A 20337-nucleotide genomic window follows, 5' to 3' on the forward strand; every position below is an offset into this window, starting at 1 on the left:
CCAACCCCATACCTATTAGCAGTCTTCCCCAAATCCCCTTACACTCAACCCCAGGAAACCAGCAATCTGCTTTCTCTATGGATTTGCCTATTCTGGACATTTCACAGAAGTAGAATCACACGCCACGTGACCTTTTTGTGTCTGGCTTTTTTCACTCGGCATCATGTTTTCAAGGTCATCTGTGTGACCGTATGAATCGTGCCTCACTTCTTTTGAAGGCTGAGTAGTATTTCATTGGCTAGACCACCTTTTGTTTACCCATTCATCTGTTGACAGACATTTGGGTTGTTTCCACTTTCTGGCTATTACAAATAGTGCTTCTACGGACATTCACGTACAAGCTTTGGTGGGAACGTGTGTTTTCATTCCTAGAAGTGGAACTGCTGGCTCAGATGGGAACTCCATGTTTAACTTTTTGAGGAAATGACAAACTTTTCCTCTAATGGATTTTTTGACTTTGTAACCTACATTATGTTAAATACCTTTTATTAATGAAAATGAATTTCAAAACCTCAGTAGGAGGCGCTGTCTTTGGGGTGTCTGCCCAGTGCACCCTCTGTAGGGGACACCATTCACTGGGACCGTCTCTGTGTTGCCCCAGCCCCTGCACCTAAGAGAAAGGCCCCCCAAACTCACGTGGAAAGCCGGCCTGTCGGATCAGCTTCTTTTTGGATAGCACCTTCATCGCCTGTGGGAGAAAAGACCCCGCGTCCTGATTAAAGCGCAGAGGAGAGCGGCGGGGAGAGTTCCCTCCTCGCGTAGGCTTGCCCAAGCTCTTGGCTCCCTGGCTGTTTGGGGACAATGTTGTGACCAGAGGGGGTCAAGCAGCAGCAGGTTCTGTGGAGGTTGGCCTCCCAGGGTCCCTCCAGCCCTGAGGGTGCTTCCAGGGCTCCAGGTCAGCTTCCCCAGCTAAAAGGGCACAAGCCGTGGGCTTCGCCGCCACTGAACGAGACGTGAGTGAGCTGGGGTGATGGGGCAGGACTGGCTGTTTGACACGTGGGAAAAGTGAGGTTTAGCAGTTATGCCACTTGTTCAAGGTCACGCAGTTGACACACGAGAGAGGCAGGATTTGAACCCACATTGGACTGACTCCAAAGCCTCAGCTACAAGGGCTGTTTGGCTCACTACCTCCTGGTTCTTAAGGCTATGGAGGATGTAGAAATGGCAGCCCAGAGTAAGGATATGAGACGTCTGCTGCTTTCATTCATTCATTCATTCATTCATTCATTCATTCTTCCTAAGCCATCCCTTCACCTCCCTATGTCCCCATCTGTAAAACAGAAATACCACTTCCTTCCTAATGCACAAAATGGACATGACCTAACAATAAAATGACACAACAGCTAAGAAAACCTTCCAGGAAGCTGAGTGCTGAAAAGGAGGTCTTGTCTTAGCCTGTTTGGCTCAGTGGATAGAGCGTTGGACCACAGACTGAAGGTTCCCAAGTTCGATTCCGGTCAAGGGCATGTATCTCCATTGCAGGTTCCATCTCCAGCCCTGGTCAGGGCGTGGGTGGGAGGCAACCAATCGATGTGTCTCTCTCACATTGATGTTTCTCTCTCTCCTCTCTCTAAAAAGTCAATGGAAAAATATCCTCTTGTGAAGATGAACAAAAAATGAATAAATAAATAAGAAAAGGAGGTCTTTGTCTTTGGACAAGGATGGGGGTGGAGAAGGATGTGAATACTCACATAGTAGGTGTTGTCATTTTCATTGTAGGCCAACTTGACCACGCCATAGGAGCCCTGGATAAAGGGAGATGACCATGACACACAATAAAAAATTATGATCTGCCAAATCTTCCCTGCAATTGCATTTTGTTGGATCCATAGTTTTTAGAAAGTTTTAATTAGTTGCCAAAACAGAAAGACTGGATATAAGAATCTAAATTCCCAGCCTCAGACGATCTGACCGTATGAAGCCAATAATCATTGCCATATGTTAGTTTGCCACAGACCTCACCACTCCCGGCTGCCATACCTAGGATGCTCTGCTCATTTATATTAGCTCTCTATTGACATGTGAGCTTTTTAAAAATCGATCTTTATTGTTGAAAGTATTACTGATGTCCCCCTTCTTTCCCCCATTGACCCCTTCTAGTGGCGTGTGAGTTTTTGACCCCTGTAACGATACTGCCCATTGGCTGAAACAAAAGCAAAAACAGATGTGAGAGTACCTTAGGGGAGAATAAAGCAACACTAATATGGGGATGCTATAACTATCACCGTAGTGATAGGGGATTTCTCTGGACACTTTCTGTGCTTTTGCAGAAACACATTAGTATTATGATATAAAAACAAATAAGACCCTGATCCCAAAACCTGGCCCGCACCCTTGCCTCCAAGGACTCCTCTCGCACTCCCAGCTCTGATGGCTGCCCCCCCCCCCCCCCCCCCCCCCCACACACACACACAGTATCTGAGACATCCTGGCTCCTAGGATACTTACCTTTCCAATTTCATCCTTCAGTGTGTACTGGTTCAGCTGAACACAATCCTGGAAAGTAAACAGAAACACACAGAACATGAACTGTAAGTTTGCAACTAGATAAACCTGTCACAAACATCAAGAAAGAGGGCCATTGCCCAGCTGGTGTTGCTCAGTGAAATGAACACTGACCCAAGCACCAAGAGGTTGCTGGTTCGATTCCAGGTCAGGGCATATGCCCGGGTTGTGGACTCCATCCCCAGTAGGGCAGGAGGCAGCCAATCGATGTTTCTCTCTCATGGGTGTTTCTATCTCTCTCTCCCTCTCCCTTTCTCTCTCTCTAAAATCAACAAAAACATATTTTTTAAAATTTTAAAGAAAAGAAAGAAAGAGGGCATTCCCAGCCCCCCAGAAGCATCCCCAGCCACCGGCCCCTCCGCAGGGTGACCAGTGTCCCGACTTCTAACAGCAGCTCTTGTACATTGCAAATACGTAATCAAAGTTTGGACTCTCTTAATAGCCATCTTTAAAAGATTGTACCCACTTATAAAAAGTTCACTTTAAATTAATTTAAATTACTTGCTTAAATTAAACAAGTAATCCATGACCACGTTGTCCTATAGAAATGTAAAATGATACAAGTCGTGCCCTTGGGACAAGGTTTCTTAGATAATATATATAAAGTACAGAACATAAAAGGAAACAAATCATTAACTGGACTTCATCAAAATTAAAACTTTTGCTCTTCGAGATACTGTTAAAGAAAATGAACAGCAAGCCACACACTAAAAGAAACTATTTGCAACACATATATCAGATAAAGGACTGGTATCCAGAATATATAAAGAACTCTCACAACTCATTAATAAGAAGACAACCCAATATGTTTTTTTAAATGGGTGAAAGAGCCCTAGCCAGTTTGGCTCAATGGATAGAGCATGGTCCTGAGTTCGATTCCAGTCAAGAGCACATGCTGGGTTGCAGGCTCGATCCCCAATACGGGGCGTGCAAGAGGTAGCCGATCAGTGATTCTCTCTCATCATTGATGTTTCTATATCTCTCTCCCTCTCCCTTCCTCTCTGAAATCAATAAAATATATATTTTTAAAAAATAAAAATAGGCAAAAGATTTGGAAAAAATTTCTCCAAAGAAGACACAAATGACTAAGAAGCATTAATCAATGGAGAAATAGAAATTTAAACCACACCCAATAGATTAGTTAAAATCAAGAAGACTGACCAAAGAATTTAGGGCATATAGAACCTTCATACACTGCCGGTGGGAATTTAAAAGGTGCAGCCTCTTTATTTTTTTAATCCACACCAAGCATATTCTTCCATTGATTTTGAGAGAGAGTGGAAGAGAGGCGGGGGGTGGAGGGGAGAGAGAGAGAGAGATAGATCAATGTGAGAGAGACACATTAATTGATTGTCTCCTGCACGTGCCCCGGGAATTGAGCCTGCAACTGAGGTACTAGAATCGAACCTGGGACCCTTCAGTCTGAGGCCTGACACTCTATACACTAAGCCAAACCAGCTAGGGCAGTGCAGCCTCTTTAGAAAACAGTTTTGGGGGCCTGGCTGGTGTTTCTCAGTGGTTGAGCGACAACCTATGAACCAAGAGGTCACCGGTTCAATTCCCAGTCAGGGCACATGCCGAGGTTGTGGGCTCAATCCCCAGTAGGGGCGTGCAGGAGGCAGCCGATCAATGATTATCTCTCATCATTGATGTTTCTCTCTCTCTCGTTCTCTCTCTCTCTCTCTCTCTCTCTCTCTCTCCCCCCCTTTCCCTTCCTCTCTGAAATCAATAAAATATATATTAAAAAAAGAAAACAGTTTGGCAATATCTTAACATACATTTACCATATGATCCAGCCATTCTACTCCTAGGCATTTACCCATGAGAAATTATAACACATATCCAGGCAAAGGCTTGTGTACAAATGTTAACGACAGCTTTATTTGGAAAAGCCGAAAGCTGGAAACAACCCAAACATCCAACAAGCTGGGGCATATCTGAACAGTAGAGTTCTGTTTAGCAATAACAAGGAAGGAACTACTGGTGTCTGCAACAGCGTGGACAAACCTCAGCATCATTAGACTGTGAAAGAAGCTAAGCTAAAAGAGACTACGTGCTTAAACAATTCCACTTGCATAAAATCCTAGAACTTGCAAATTAATCTATGATGATAAAAACCAGGTCAGTAGGCCCTAGCCAGTTTGGCTCAGTAGATAGAGCGTCGGCCTGTGGACTGAAGGGTCCTTGGTTCGATTCCGTCAAGGGCACATGCCCTGGTTACGGGCTTGATCCCCAGTAGGGGGCATGTAGGAGACAGCCAATCAATGACTCTCTCTCATCATTGATGTTTCTATCTCTCTCTCTCCCTCTCCCTTCCTCTCTGAAATTAATAAAAATATATTTTAAAACAACAACAACACACCAGGTCAGCAGTTATGTGGGAAAGTGAAGTGGGGGGAGGGATGCATTGCTGGGTGTGCTGGCAAAGCCTGTGATCTTGATTGGGGTGATGGCCCTCAAAATGTAGTTAAATATCAGCCCCTTTATAAATGCCATTCCTGATTTCCAGGCTTCTCCCAATTAAATTCATTCATTCCTTCCTTCAACAAACATTTTCAAGCTCCTACTACGTGCCAGGCACTGTGTGAGGTGAGCGCTGGGGACACAATGGGGAACAAGACTGTCCCTACGGAGCTTACATTCTAGCTGGGGGGAGACAGGCCATAAGCAACTAAACAAACACAAGACGTAACGGTGATGAGTCAACAGGGCAAAAGGACAGGCTGCTTAGAGAGGGTAGTCTGGGGCCTTTCAGAGGTGACATTTGAGTAGAGACTTGGATGTCAGATGGAGGTGACCTTGCAAAGACGGGAGAAGTTCCAAGCAGAGGAGACGGCAAAGCTATGGGCCTAAGGAAGGGAAGAAGCTTGGCTACCTGAAGAATATAAGGAAGTGAGTGTGGATGGAGGTCTGTGAGTCGCCAGCAGAAAGGCAGGAGATGAGGCAGGAGAAGAGACGGGGCAGATCACACAGGGCCCGTGAACCTGGTGGGGATCTGAGTTCTGATCTACCTCCCAGCAGTTCACAGCAAGGATCGGATGAGAAATGCACACAGTGTTGAGCGCAGTGCCTGGCGCTAGCAAACCACCCAGCCAGGGGGCCAGGCTGTAAGGCCATGAGGCCTCTCAGGGACCTGCCACCCCCAGTTCAGAGCCCCCCACACGAATCCAACCACCAGCACATGCATCTCTTTGCGAGAGGCTCTCTCTGGCCCCCAGATGCTCTGCTCACACTCAGGGCAGGTCACCCACCCGGCCTTGCTCCCCTGCCCTCAGGTGGGATAACTCAGACTTAGTTCTACCTGCCTCCCATGTTCCCCCCTGGCAACCAGCTCCATGACTGCATCCTTAGCTGACTTCCTTCCCTCTCGCTTCCCTCCCCACCTGGGTTTTCTGGGGTCACCTCCCCAGTCAGCTGGTTGCACTGGGAATGTTCTGGGGGAGCCGATCTAACATGGAGACCCCGGGCCCAGCTGTCGCTCACGCACCTGCATACCAGTGATGGAGACGTGGCGTGACTCCACGGTGGGCCGCCGGGGCAGCCGTGGCGAGGACTGCGGGGAGCCCACGGGTGAGGAGGGTTGGGCCGGGTGGATGCAGCGGCCATTCGCATCCAGCTGGGACCGCTCCTGCAGGGACAGCTTGCGACTGGAGAGGTGGGGTCGGGCCTGGGACCCAGCGTCGAGGGGGCCTTCTGGGCCATCAGCCTCCAGGAGCGGGTCCGGGGCCAGGCCGTGGTCCACAGCGCAGTCCGGCTCGCACTCGGTGACCACGATGAAGGACTCCATGCCCAGTCGGATGCTCAGGGACGAGAGGCCCCGCAGGGCCTCGCAAGGCTTTTGGCCTTCGCTGCTGCTGCTGCTGCTCCCGCCCCCCAGCTCATCCTGGGGGGCGGCCGGGTCACTGCTGGGCTGACTAGAGACACATGATGACATGGTGCATGCGTGGACCTCATCTGACAAGGACACTCCGGGGCAGTCCCATGAGCAGCGGTGCCACCTGCAGAGAGAGGAAGGGTCAGCGCCCACCCTGCTGCTGGCCCAGGCTGGGGCCTGGGTTGACATCCTAAAAAAACCTTGCGAAACCTGATCTCTGAGTCTACACAGAAACGAACACACCACATTTCCTTGTTTTAAAAGCCCCTCCTCACACATAAAACAAGAATTCCAAACTCACCCTGGCCGGGAGGCTCAGTTAGTTGGGTGCCAACCCATACACCAAAAGGTTGTGAGTTTGATTCTTGGTCAGGGCACATACCTAGGTTGAGGGTACAATCCCCGGTCTGGGCATATACAGGAGACAACCGATCAATGTTCCTCTCTTTCTAAAAAGCAATAAAAACATATCCTCGGGTGATAATTAAAAAAAAAGAAAAAGAATTCCAAACTCAATTTCAGAAGGAACCAAGTATGAGAAAACCCCAAAATAGAGCACGCAGGTCCCCTGCAGAGGGGGGCAGCTATTTCCAGCTCAAGCCAGCTATTGCTAAGCAGGAATCTGGGCCTAGTACTGCCCGGTTTCCCCCCCCTTTTTTTTTCTTCAAAAAAAGCCCTAAACCCAGAATGTTAGATGAGATCTCACGATTTCTTTTTTTTTTAATTAGCAATTCTTTCAAATATTTTTGAACGCTGGGTAGGCCAAATGGAACACCTCCAGTCTGCATCACTTCACCATGGGGATGATTCAAACAGCACTTCACAGTTTACAAAACATCTGCACATCAGCATAATCTCACAAGCACACGAGGCTGCTGGTTGGCTGTCATAGCCCCATACTGTAAAAGGCGAAGAAGCTGAGGCCTGAGAGAAGGAAAGGGATTTTGTCCAAGGTCTCCTAATGCAAAGCCCACGTACACAGCAGTTGGGTCTCCTGGCCAACGATCCTCAACCAAGACGTGGGGGTCAGGGGTCACATCGGACAAAGGATGGGTGCCCGGACAGTGGGAGCCAGGGCGTTTGTGTTACCCAAGGAGCCAGGCGCTGTTTTCCTAGTTCAGGCCCCGGCTGGTGCCTGCCAGATGTGAGGCAAACATGAGGTCAAGAACATGGATATCAAAACAGCTTGGTGGTTCCTCAAAAAATTAAACAGAGAAGTACCACATGACCGAGCAACTCTGTTCCGAGGTATAGAACCTCCACGTCCATCCACAGATGAACGGATAAAGCACAACAGGACCCAGCCACACAATGCAATATGATTCGGGCCTAAAAAGAAACGAAACCCTGGCATGTGCTACCATCTAGATGCACTTCAAAATCATCACGCTAAGCGAAGGAAGCCAGAACCAAAGGTCACATCTGTATGATTCTATTTATACAAAACGCCTAGAATAGGCAAATCCTCAGAGACAGAGAGGAGGTTAGTGGCTGCCTAGGACTGGGGAGGTGTTGGGCAGAATGGGCGTGACTGCTAACCGGGACAGGGTTTCCTTTTGGGGTGAGGAAAATGTTCTGGAACTGGATAGATTGTGAATGTACTAAATGCCACTGCCTTGTATATTTTTAAATGGTTAATTTTTAAAAAAGACCGATGCACTCCCTGAAGATTGTCAATTCCTTCCGTCTCTGGGACGGAAGATTATTAAACTTTGGTTCACGTGCTCAACCAATTCTGCTGGACAATTGTCACAGGTGCTGCTGGGACTCGGGGAGCACCTCCCCAGATGTGGACGGTGCCAGCTCCGTGCTGATCACCACATTACAAAGGTGCTGAGTGGAGAGATGTTATGAATAAATTATCTCCTGATGACACTGGGTGGCAGTGAGGGGATAAAGAGGAAGGTACAGATGGGAGCAGAAAGCCAGGGCTCCCTGGAGGAAGTGGAAGAGGGGCAGAGAAATGTCACTGGCCCTCCTGGGACCATTGTAAAAGAGGTATTTCAGGAACAGCTTCTATGTCAGCCCATTTAGATAGGGATGTAGGCAGATGGGCTCCCTGCTCTCATGCAGCGAGGAAAGACCAACGAAACAGCCATGAGGAAATAACCATGTGTCCCAGCCTGGACACGGGCACAATTTATGAATACAGAGTTCACAGGAAAAGAACAACAAAAAGCCAATCATGTGACAAGATGCGTGGCCGCTGTTAGGAGAATTACAGAGTCAAACTTCCATAAAATGGTTTGGTGGGTCCTCAAAACGTTCAACATAGAATGACCGCGTGGCCCAGCCAGTCTTCCCCTAAGTATATACCCAAAAGAATGGAAAGCAGGGATTCAAACAGATACACAGACACAGCAGCATTACTCACAATAGCCAAAAGGTGGAAACAACCCAAGTGTCCATCAACTGATGATGGATAAACAGAATGTGGTCTAACCATACAATGCAATATTATTCAGCCATAAAGAAGGAATGAAGTTCTGACATGTGCTAAGTGAAACAAGCTAGATATTAAAAGACAAACACCGTATGATTTCACTTACATGAGATACCAAGAGTAGGCAAATTCATAGAGACAGAAAGTAGAGGTTAGCAGGGCCCATCAACTGATGATGGATAAACAGAATGTGGTCTAACCATACAATGCAATATTATTCAGCCATAAAGAAGGAATGAAGTTCTGACATGTGCTAAGTGAAACAAGCTAGATATTAAAAGACAAACACCGTATGATTTCACTTACATGAGATACCAAGAGTAGGCAAATTCATAGAGACAGAAAGTAGAGGTTAGCAGAGGCTGGTGGAGCGGGGAACAGGGAATCCTTGCTTGTGGGGTACAGAATTTCTGTTTGAGGTGATAAAAAAATTCTAGAAGTAGTGATGATGGTTGCACAACATTGTGAATTTAACTAAAACCACTAAATTATACACATAAAAAAATGATTAAAATTGTAAATTTCCTGTTATGTATATTTTACCAAAATCAAGAAAATAAACCCTAACCAGTTTTTCTCAGTGGTTAGACCGTCAGCCTGCAGACTGAAGGGTCACAGGTTCAATTCCAGTCAAGGGCATGTACCTGGGTTGTAGGCTTGATCCCCGGCCCCGGTCGGGAGGCAACCAATCCATGTCTCTCTCTCAAATCTATGTTTCTCCCTCTGCCCCTCCCCCTACCTTCTACTGTCTAAAAACCAATGGGAAAAAATATCCTCAGTGAAAATGAAAAAAGGAAATCATCGTAAAACTGCAATGAAAACCACTTTTTCCAACTATGGGATAGACAAGGACAAAAAATATAACAACAACTCTATTTTGGTGAGGCCACAGGGAGTATGAATTGGCACCATCCTTACAAAGAGAAATTCACCAATATTTAGCAAAATCCCAAATGCAGACCTTTGACTTTAGCAATTCCGCACCCGAGTATTTATCTACAGGCAATCTCATACACACAGAAAAAAAATGAGAAGGTTTTGGTAATGTGGTTTGAAAGGGCCATCCACAGGGGACTGAGTAAATAAAATGAAAATGAGGTGCACATACCCCAGGAGAAAACCATGCTTTTCTTTTAAAAGAGGTGACTCTACACACCCTAATGTGAATTAGCTCCAAGACACACCATTTATTACAGGGGGGAAACGAACGCATTAGTATGCTGCTGCTGGCGTAGGGGGAAAGGCCATACATGCGTTCATGATTGCACGTGCATAGCATTTTTCTGGAAAGAGATACGAGAAAATGGTTAACAGTGGCCTCCCTTGGTTTGCAGAAGTGTGGAAACTAGGTGGGAGGGGCTTACTTTTCACTGTATGTACCTTTAGTTTAAAAGTAAAAATTGAAAAGAAGGCAACTGTAGCCATGGTGGGACTTAGGATGATAAGGCTATCTGTGGGGTGAGAGAGGGGGACAGTGCATCAGAATATCTGAGAAAGAAGTCTTAACTGTGGTCCTGTCTTGGCTTCCCTATCAGTTAAAGAATAAAGCCCAAGTTCAACGTTCTCTGTGACCCCACTGCTATTACATTACATATCCCTTTTATGGTCCTTGTCTCCCAGGAGGGGAAGAGCAGGGGGTCCTGTCTTGGCTTCCCTATCAGTTAAAGAATAAAACCCAAGTTCAACGTTCTCTGTGACCCTGCTGCTATTATATTACATATCCCTTTTATGGTCCTTGTCTCCCAGGAGGGGAAGAGCAGGGCCCCTGAAGTTAAACTGCTTGAGCTCGCCATGGACAAGTGACTTAGCCTCTCTCGGCCTCAGTGTTCTTATCTATAAAATGGGCACTCACCCAATAGTCCTGAGGACTATTAAATGAACCCTCACTCAGTATCCTGCCTGGTACATGGTCAAGTGATCAAAAAGCTATTATTTCCACAAATGCCTATTCAATGCTTACTACCTGCCAGGCTGTGTTCCAGAATGTTCCTAGGAGGTACTGATGTCCAAGAGACCAGCCTGTTTTTTTTTAAATATATTTTTATTGATTGGTTTCAGAGAAGAAGGGAGAGTAAGAGAGAGAAACATCAATGATGAGGGAATCATTGATCAGCTGCCTCCTGCGTGCCCCCCACTGGGGATCCAGTGCACAACTCGGGCATGTGCCCTTGGCTGGAATTGAACCCGGGACCTTTCAGTCTGCAGACCGATGCTCTATCCACTGAGCCAAACCAGCTAGGGCCAACCTGCTCTTATGTGGCTTCCGGAGCCCTGGCCGTGTGGCCCGTCCTCCCACCCAGAGCCACCTGTGCCAGGGCGGCAGAGTTCCTGAAAAGAAAGCGAGCCTGGCAGCACCTGAGAGCATTAATGGAGATTTGCTTTTCTTGCCAAGAGAAAAACAATTGCTTATTGATTTCCACTCCAGGCCAAGGACACCAAACCTCCCCCTCCCCACCCCACCCCCCGGAAAAGCTGCTTTAATCAGTCTCCCTGACAAGCTGGCACCTGGCCTAGCCTTGGCCTTGGCCATTGAGGTCTGGAGGAGGGAGGAGAAGAGATATACACTGGCCGGGACTGAGCTGGGCGCCTGTGTGCCGCAGGGGCAGGTGTGTCTGGGTCTCAGATCTCAAGGCCACCTGGAGGCCACTGGTCTGCAGTGAGGCCTGGCAGGCAAGGGCTTGGGCATTCAGCCTGACAATAATAGGAACTTCTGCCACAGACCCCTGCAAGAGTGGAGGTCACAAACCCTAAAGGTCACAGGCCCTGTGAGGATTTGATGGAACCTGTCAACACACGCCCAGAGAGGAAAAAGTACACAAAGACAATGGTGTGCGTAACAACAGCAACAGCTAACATCCAGATGAGCACTTATCATGCACCACACAAGGCTAACAGCTCTGCCAGGGTCATGTAACCCTCCCGGGGGCCCCTGTGGGGGAGAGGGAGGGACTGCCTGCCCAGCATTCGATTTCAGGGCCCCATTGTAAGAGGACCTCTCTGCATAGATGCTAAGGTTGGACAAAATGCCAAGAGGCCTCTCCCCTGAGCCTCCTGCCCCAACCCCGGGTCCCTCCCCCAGCCCCGAAGGCCTTCCTCACCGCCCTTGGCGGCCAGCCCCGAGCTCCCCTGCCCTCTCACAGGGCAGCACAATTGAGCAACCGGACTCTCCCTGGAGCAGATGAACCCAGGCTCAGGGCCAGGATGGAGGGAAGCGCTCCTTCCTCTGCCAGGAAGCACAGTCCCATTTCCTGGAGGCCGTTTCCAACCTGCACCTGTTCACTGAATGCAGAGGCCTCCACGGGAGCCACAACGCAGCAAGCAGCCAGCGAGGGTGCCAAGGTCTTGCCGGGGAGACACACACACACACACACAGTGCAGGGCCCCCAAAGCCAGGGATGACATCCTTCCTGGGGTAGCAGGCATGGCTAGCCATATCCTCTCTCATGTGGGGAAACTGAGGCCCAGGGAGGTCCTAAAGAAAAGTCACTCACCCATAGGTTCTCTCATCAAGTAATTATTGAGAATCTACTATGTGTTGGACAAACAAAACAGACTTACTTTTTTTAAAAAATTGATTTTAGAGATAGAGGAAGGGAGAGGGTGAGGGAGAGGGACAGAAAGAGAGACACATCCATGTGAAAGAGATATTGATTAGTTGCCTCCCAGACCAGGGATCGGTGGTCACCTGCTCCAACCATTTCATCTCACCCAAGAGAAAATGAAGGCCCAGAAAGTATAATGACTTGCCCAAAGTCACACAGAGGTACTAGGCAGAGCTAAAACTGCTCTGAGTTCTCCAGGAAGGGACTGAAAATTACTGGTGCAGTCTTGCAATATCCACATACTGTGACCAGGCTGGGCCAAAATCTCTCATCGCGGGAGCCCAGTCTTCTGCCTTCCTGAGACCACGGCCTGTGTGAGGGGAGAGGGCCGAGGCACCGCGTCTCACGGTGCTCGGAAAGCAATGAACAGGGTCTGGGCATGGAGACACTGATCTGACGTCACTTAGGAGAACTGTGGCTTTGCCTCTCTTGTTTATTGATGAACTCCATGTTCTAAAACTTCCTAGATTATTATTGGCACTCAATAAATATTGGCAAGAGGTCATTGTTTGTTTCATGCATCCCAAGGCCAGTCAGAAAGTCAGAAGCTTTCTTTAGCTGGCCTATGCGCCTCTAGTCTGATAACAGTGGCCTGGTTTCTGTCTGGAAACCCATCCTTTCGTGTGAAAGGTCACTCCCTGGAGCTATCTGCACCATCAGCTTCAGTGGTTCCTGTATGACTCAAGCCTGGTCAACTGGGCATCAACTGCTCTGGTCAAGTGACTGATGCAAGAGTAGGTGTCTGAACCAAGTCAGTCTACCAACTCTAATTTTAAGGTTTTTGTAGAAATATTAATAAAAAGAAAAAAAAGAATGTCTCTTTCTGTGGAACTTAGCGCAATGAGGATATACTTCTAGAGTTTCAGGGGTTGAGGAGAACCTGGCCTTAGAATGAAGTTGACTGAGAGGGAAGAGAGGCAACAGATAGAGAAGAACTGAGATAGGAGATAATTGTTTGGGTACCTGGATCCAGCCATGCCTGAAGCCTATATACCACAGGAGTTTGTAACTACATGACTCAATAAACTCCCATTTTTGCGTAGGTTAGTTTGGGATCCGTTTTCTGTCACTTACAACCAAGTATCCTGACTGACAGATGACACAGGAAGGATTGACAGAAAAGCTGCTTCACACCCTGGCCAGGTGGTTCAGTTGGTTGCTGCATTATCCCATATACCAAAAGGTTGCAGGTTCAATCCCCCGTAGGGGAGGCAACCAATCAATGTTTCTCTCTCACATACATGTTTCTCTCCCTCTCTCCCTTCCTCTCACTCTAAAATCAATAAGAAAACATATCCTTGGATGAGGATTAAAACACCTTTCTTTCCCTTCCCTCCCTCCTTTCCCTCTTTCTCTCTCTCTTTCTTTCTCTCTCTTTCTTTCTTTCTTTCCTCCCTCCCTCCTTCCCTCTCTCTTTTTCTCTCTCCCTTCCTCCCTTCCTCCCTTTCTCCCTTTCTCTCTCTTTCTTTCTCTCTTTCTTTCTTTCTTTCTTCCTTTCTTTCCTTTCTTTCCTTTCTTTCCTTTCTTTCCTTCTTTTAAACAAAACTTCTTTACTAAGCTCCCTGCCAGATGATCAATCAGTTCTCTACACCTTAAGGCTCCCAACCAGGCCAAATTGCCAGGTAACTACAAGATAGCCTTCACCTCAACCAGTAGTTCCAAAGTCTCTCTCTCTCTTCCTCTCTCTCTCTCTCTCTCTTCAATCTTAAAAAAATAAATAAATTAAATCAAGGATGGGGAAGGACTGATGAACAGGACAGAGTGAAGAGAAGAAACTAACCAGCACTTTCCAACACAAGAACTGCACCACTGTAGCAGCTGCTATGGTAGTTGTGGATGCAGTAAGAGTCATGGCTAGCCTTCTTGAGTGCTTGCCAAGTGCCAGGTGCTATTCTAAGCACTCTGCATGTATCATCTCATTTAATCATCACAACAACTTTATGAGTTAGGTACTGTATCATGCCTATTTCACTGGTGATGGCACAGAGAGTCTGAGTGACTTGCCCACAATCACACAGTGCTTTGGGAGAAATCAAAGGCTCCTAGAGAGGTAGAACTTTGTGACCAGGCTCAGCAGAACCCCTCTTCTTAGTCATGTGACCTTGGGGACAATACCCACCTCACCCAGGACACAGGCCCCTGCACACAGTATACGCTCCCCAAATGGGAGCTGTTGCCAAGAAAGCACTTCAGTGGCTATCAAGTTCAAGCCCCTCAATTGGTTTTATTTTATATTACAACAAAAATGTTTTATCTCTAATCCCACCATACTAACTTAACTCTTCATCTTCCCCTCTGTTGTCCACAGGCATCACTTTCTCACAAAATTAATGTAATTACAATATCATTTCACATCCTTGCTCGTTTGTGTCATAACAATCTGCACGCTCTCTCAGCTTTCAGGATCAGCACGCCAGGGCTGCAGATGGGGTTGCTGCGACCCAGCAAGGTGAAATGACCTCTCCGAGGCAGCTGAGCAGGTTCCGGGCTGGGCCAGAACAAGAACCAGGTGTCCTGACCCCTGAAGCCCTCGTTCCCTGCAGCCCTGGATGCTTACAGAGCAAGAAGGTCAGCTGTCCTACGAGTTGCTAGGCAGCTACTGTTCAGTCAATGATGAAGCACCACCACGGAGAGGGACCCCAATCAAGCAGCCAGGTATCTAAAGACAGGTGTGTACTGGTGGCCTTGAAGAGTGAGGAAGTATGAATGTGGGGTGGGGGTATTTGGAAAAGGGAGGTAGGAACCACCTCCCTCCTTCCCTCCCTCCCTCCCTTCCTTCCTCTTCTCTCATTGAATCCCTCCCAATCTTTCACTGGCCCAAAACAAGAGGCAGCAAGACTGGAATTGCAATTTGTAATGAGAAGAAAAAGACTTCGACTCTAACATGCTGCAGCTTAGCAAATCAGAGACAGAGGGGGCCAACTCAGAAGCCACAGAAATCCACAGGCATCGGCACCCTGCCCACCCATGGCCCTCCTCCCTCCCTCTTCCCTGCTTTTGGGGGCGATGTTCAATCTAGCTTCTCCTCTCTCCTTCCCCAGCCTCCAGCACAAAGCAACCCCAGCCAGGGGCAAAGAGGAGCTGGGAGCGGCTCTGGGGTCCAGAACCCTGTCCTCCACACCTGGACCTAAAGGGTGGGAGAACTGCCTGGGATGAATCTACGTGAAAATTTCCGCCAGATGTACTGAAGGTAAAACCCCCAAGCACCTTTAAGAAAGCATAAGGGAGGTGTCCTTCCCCCAACACCCTGCCCCCCACTCAAACCACTGGTTCCCCATTTAAACTCCGGCAGCAGAGGCTTATCTCAGGCACCACCCACAATGCCCCTTCCTGCCCGCTTGCTTCCTACCTGTGTCCCAGCCACAAAGACTTTGGCCTCCCAGCGCCCCTACCTCTCATTTCCTTAGGGGACAGTCCTTCTCTCCCCTTAAATTTGCAATTAGCATGTTTCTCTCTCCCACTGCCATCTCGCCACTATTTACAGAAGCCAACAGGATAAAAACAGACAACATAAAAATAGTTTCCCAACAGCTTTCAGGATGGGGTGGGGTGGGGGTGGGGGTGGGGGCACCACAGACTCTTGGGATTTTCTTTGTTTTTCAAAATGGAAAATGCTAGACTCCTTTATCTCTTCCAAAGCACTCCCCAGCCGTTCAGACCACTCACCTGGGAGCTCCTTGGGGACAGAGACCGAGCCCCCACCTTCCTCAGTTCCCAGGGCAGAGCTTGTCACCAGCCCCCAGAAGTGCTGGTTGGTTCCGTGGAAGCTCACCAGAGCTTCAGTGCCAGTAACCTGTTCTGCCCTCTTTCCATCAACTACTGGGCCTCCGTCCAGCCTTCCAAAAACACAAGCCAGTCAACAACACAAAACTTTGGCTTTTCTCTGTGCTTAAAATGTTTCATCATTGAATCAAAAAAAAAAATTCATCGGCAACACTACAAACACAAACGCGCTGAAACTGAAAACATCAGCGGTGAAAATCATTCCTTCCTCATTTTGGTCATTAACATCACCCAGCAGGGAATGCCAGAGCAAAGGGTGGGTCTTCCCTCCGAAGACTCACCCACTCACCTCCTTTTAAATATGCCTTCTTATGTTTCTTTCATTTTGTTGAGGAAGGGATCCAATCAGGGACGAAGGAAAAAACTACTCGTTCAAACTCTTATTTTTTCAGAGAGCAAAACCGTTCGGAAATTATTTCTATGCATAACCTCCTGGAGGAGGCGACGTCCACTCCATGAGAAAATGGGCAACCTTTGCCAGCATGACCAGGTCAAGAGAGCCTGTCAGGAAACCATACAGATCTCCAGGGACCTGAGTCTTAATTTTCTCACCAGTAAAATGGAGCTAATGCGGCCTACCTTGAGGGTAGCTGTCCAGTCGATCTTCTATATCAGGCGTGGGGAACGTCCGGCCCCGCAAATCATTTGGTCTGGCCCTGCCAAGGCATGAGGGGTGAGTCAATGAAATGTTTGACCAAATATAACAGACTAAGTTTTAAGTTGATAATTTTGTATGACCCGCAAATGACGTTATAAATATCCAAATGGCCCTTGACAGAAAAAAGGTTCCCCACCCCTGTTCTATATGAAAGTGCCCAGCATACAGCTTGGCTCATAGTTAAGGCCCCCCCAAAAGTGGGAGGGGTGGAGGGGCTGGTCTTTTCTGGGCTTCTCCAGCTCAGTTTTCAGGATGCTCAGCTGCCTGAATGGGCATCAAGAGAGACTGAGGTGACGCCACCCCTGGCCACTGAGTTAGGGCACGGTCTACCAAAGGAAAATCTGAAATAGCGTTTGCCCCAGATCTTTCTTTACTCTGTGTATTTACTTACCTGGAAAAAGTGTCCCAAAATATACACCAGTGAAATGACTTGGGGGCCTACACTAGACATATCATGGTGACTGAAAAGAATGGACCTAAGTGACACTGAGACTCCCTGAAGCTCGGCTGGCATGGCTCAGTGGTTGAGCATTGACTTATGAACCAGGAGGTCGAGGCTCAATTCCCGGTCAGGGCACATGCCTGGGTTGTGGGCTCAATCCCCAGTAGGGGGCGTGCAGGAGGCAGCTGATCAATGATTCTCTCTCATCTTTGATGTTTGTATCTCTCACCTCCTCTCCCTAACTCTCCGAAATCAATAAAAAGAATTTTTTTTAAAAAGGGACTCCCTAAAAATCATACTTATGTAATACTTGTGCACTGCCCCCGGGGGGTGATGGGCTTAGAAGGGAGCTAGGATTCCTGAGGAAGAGCAGGTGGGGATGAAATTAAGGTAGTCCCCAAAACCTGGTTCCAGGAAGCTGATCCCCAATTGATTTCAGAGAATCTTTCTTCTATCACCCTCTCCCTGCAAATGGAATGACAAAATAATGTCGTATGCCCAGAGGTTTATTAATTGGGGGCTGCGGAGGCAGAGGAATAAAGTGGCCTTAAGAAGCCCTCATGGTAGAAAAAAACCAATGGAGAAACAAAATGTGGTCCATCCACCCACAGGAGTATTACTCAGCCATAAAAAGAAAGCACTGATATATTCTACGGCTTGTAGGAACCTTGAAAATATTCCATGAAAGAAGCCAGACACAAAAGGCCCCATATTATTATCAGGTCAGTGGGGTAACTAGCACAGCCCAAAAGAAGGAAAGCCCATTCCATAAGGAAATTTTCCCAACTTCCGGGAAAGAAGGCACAGAAACGCAGGCAAAGGCTCCTGCAGCCTGCAGAGCCAGGCCTCTCTAACCCGGTCCAAAGAGAGGAGCTATTGGGAAAGCAAAACATCTGCAAAGAAATAGCAATACAAGGCCCTCTGACCCAAAGGAAAATCTGAAATAGCGTTTGCCCCAAATCTCCAGGATCGGGAAAGGAAATGGGAACCATATGCTACCCATAGCCACAAGAGGAAGGCATGCCAGGGAGACGGTCACCAGTGACCGCCAAACAAATGACTGAGCTTCCCTGAACCCCTCCATAAAATGGGTTCGTGGTGGAATACAGGAAACTCTGTGGTCCATGTTAAAATTTGAGTTCAAATGCCAAGAAAATAGGCTTGGCTCACCCCACCTGGCCCATCCATCCCTTCCTCCTGAGGGAGGTGCCTCCCCACCCACCAGCCCATGAAGGAGACTGCAGAAAGTGTTCCTAGGGGCTAGGTCATGCTGTCCTATCCCCCTCCCCTCCTCCTCCCATCCAAACTCCACTCTTTAGCCCATTCTTCAAGACTCGGCACAAATGACACCTCCTTCAGGGAGCCTCCTGGACTGACAACAGGCAGAAGGGATTTCTCCAGAACCCCCACTGCCCTCTGCTCCCTTCATTCCCACAACACTTATTCCTCCAAGAATTCCTCAACAGGGGTACTCCTGGCGTTTAAGACAGGGCAGTTCTTCATGTCTGCCAAAGATCCGGCCTGCCTGGAGGACAGGCTCCTGCTCCCCAAAACCAGGCGTGCTCAGCGTCATTTTGAAACCAAAAGTCGCCCCACACTTTCCCAAACACTGGCCGGGAAGTTGGGACCACCCTGATGAGACCTACAGTTATAAGTAAATATATTTGGCTACCAGACCATTAACAACCTGGGAAAAAAGACAAGCCTAAGCTGATCAGCATCACCACGTTGCCTGCTTGGATCTGTGTCCTCACAGGCTGGTTTGGTAAACAAATCTAGACTCCTCAAGAAGCTGAGGGTGGCCTGGCAAGAGTCCCTGCTCTAGAACAGATGATCAAGTACAACGGCTCGAGGACCTGACATATCTGGGTTCACTGTGTGACCCTGGGCAAGTTACTTAACCTCTCTGAGCCCCTCCATAAATGGGGCTAACTCCTAGCAACACTGCAGGATGATTTCAAGCCTCAATCTTCTCATCTCTACAATGGGGATAAAAATCTCAAGCCTCATAGGATATTTTTAGACATTAAATGAGATCATGCAAATAACACACAGCACCGTACTTAGGAGCCCATCAAATGGTGGCAGTTTTTTATTTAAAAATGTGTCGTGTGCTCTCTGCAAATGGCTGCTTTCTATATAGAAAGGGCTTGTGAGAGCAATCTAAATGGAGGGTTCGGGCTCAGCAAGAGGCTGCATTTGCATAGCATATCCACTGTTTATTCTTAAATTGCATGTTTTTGTGGGGTGGCTTGGAGAAGAGGTCTAACTCTCCCAAAGCCCTCCCCTTCCTATGGCCCTGCCTTCCCCTAGGAACAAAGATGCCTGTGGGGACACAGCTGTCCTCTTCTTCGCGGGAGGGCAAGCATAGCCAGGAGAGGGGAGTAGGAACGGACGGCACAGCTCTATGGCAAAGTTTCTACCCCTAGGGCTGTGGGGACTACCAGGCTGAGGAAGGCAAAAGTTGCCTCTAAGGAGGTGGACACTGCATGTCCCACCCTGAGGCCAGCATGCCCCTCTCTTGCTGACACACCGAGTTTCCGCCCACCCAAACTCCACGCCCCCTGCCCCAACCTTATGGGGGGACATAGGAAGGGCTGAGGTGCATCCTCTTCAGCACCAACTGAGAGCAGCCAGGATGGCTGGCAAAGATGAGAAAACGCCCTACTTCCCAAACTAGGCAGTGCAGGAGCTGGGGAGCCAGGGAAAGGTCAAGGCTGGAGCGGGAGGCAACCCAGGCATCCAGACCCAGTGTTGAGCGGGGCTGCGCCCGGCATCCCCGCGTCCTCAGTCAGGCAGAGGATGCCGGCGAAGGCACCTCTCTGCACGCACAGCTAGCGTCTGCGGCCCGGGGTGAATTTAGGTCAAAAGGACCAAGGCTGTGAGGTTCCAGCCTAGAGACCTGGGGAGGGGGCGGGGACCGAGGGCAGCGGTCCCGGCCCCACAACTGCTGGCCTGGGGTCGTGCCGCCAGGTGTCCAACCTCCCAGGGCCGGCGTTCGCCCCCAGGACCGGCGGGGTGCGGGGGTGG

General features: G+C 48.5%; 1 protein-coding gene across 4 annotated transcripts in view; it reads right to left on the reverse strand.

The window, feature by feature from the left end:
* CAMKK2 (calcium/calmodulin-dependent protein kinase kinase 2, beta) overlaps positions 1 to 20337 on the reverse strand; it is a 43666-nt gene that overhangs the window by 22110 nt on the left and 1219 nt on the right. For all 4 annotated transcript variants that reach the window (XM_005875424.2, XM_005875422.2, XM_005875423.2 and 1 more), the window contains exons 2-6: positions 16787 to 16863; positions 5993 to 6503; positions 2449 to 2496; positions 1692 to 1745; positions 637 to 688 (exon numbers count right to left, since the gene is read on the reverse strand). In XM_005875424.2, coding sequence (XP_005875486.1) covers positions 637 to 688; positions 1692 to 1745; positions 2449 to 2496; positions 5993 to 6439 — 601 coding nt within the window. In that variant the 5' untranslated portion in view covers positions 6440 to 6503; positions 16787 to 16863. The remainder of the gene's footprint in view (positions 1 to 636; positions 689 to 1691; positions 1746 to 2448; positions 2497 to 5992; positions 6504 to 16786; positions 16864 to 20337) is intronic.

Source organism: Myotis brandtii, unplaced genomic scaffold (genome assembly GCF_000412655.1).
Source record: "Myotis brandtii unplaced genomic scaffold, ASM41265v1 scaffold463, whole genome shotgun sequence".
In the NCBI taxonomy this organism is placed as follows: domain Eukaryota; kingdom Metazoa; phylum Chordata; class Mammalia; order Chiroptera; family Vespertilionidae; genus Myotis; species Myotis brandtii.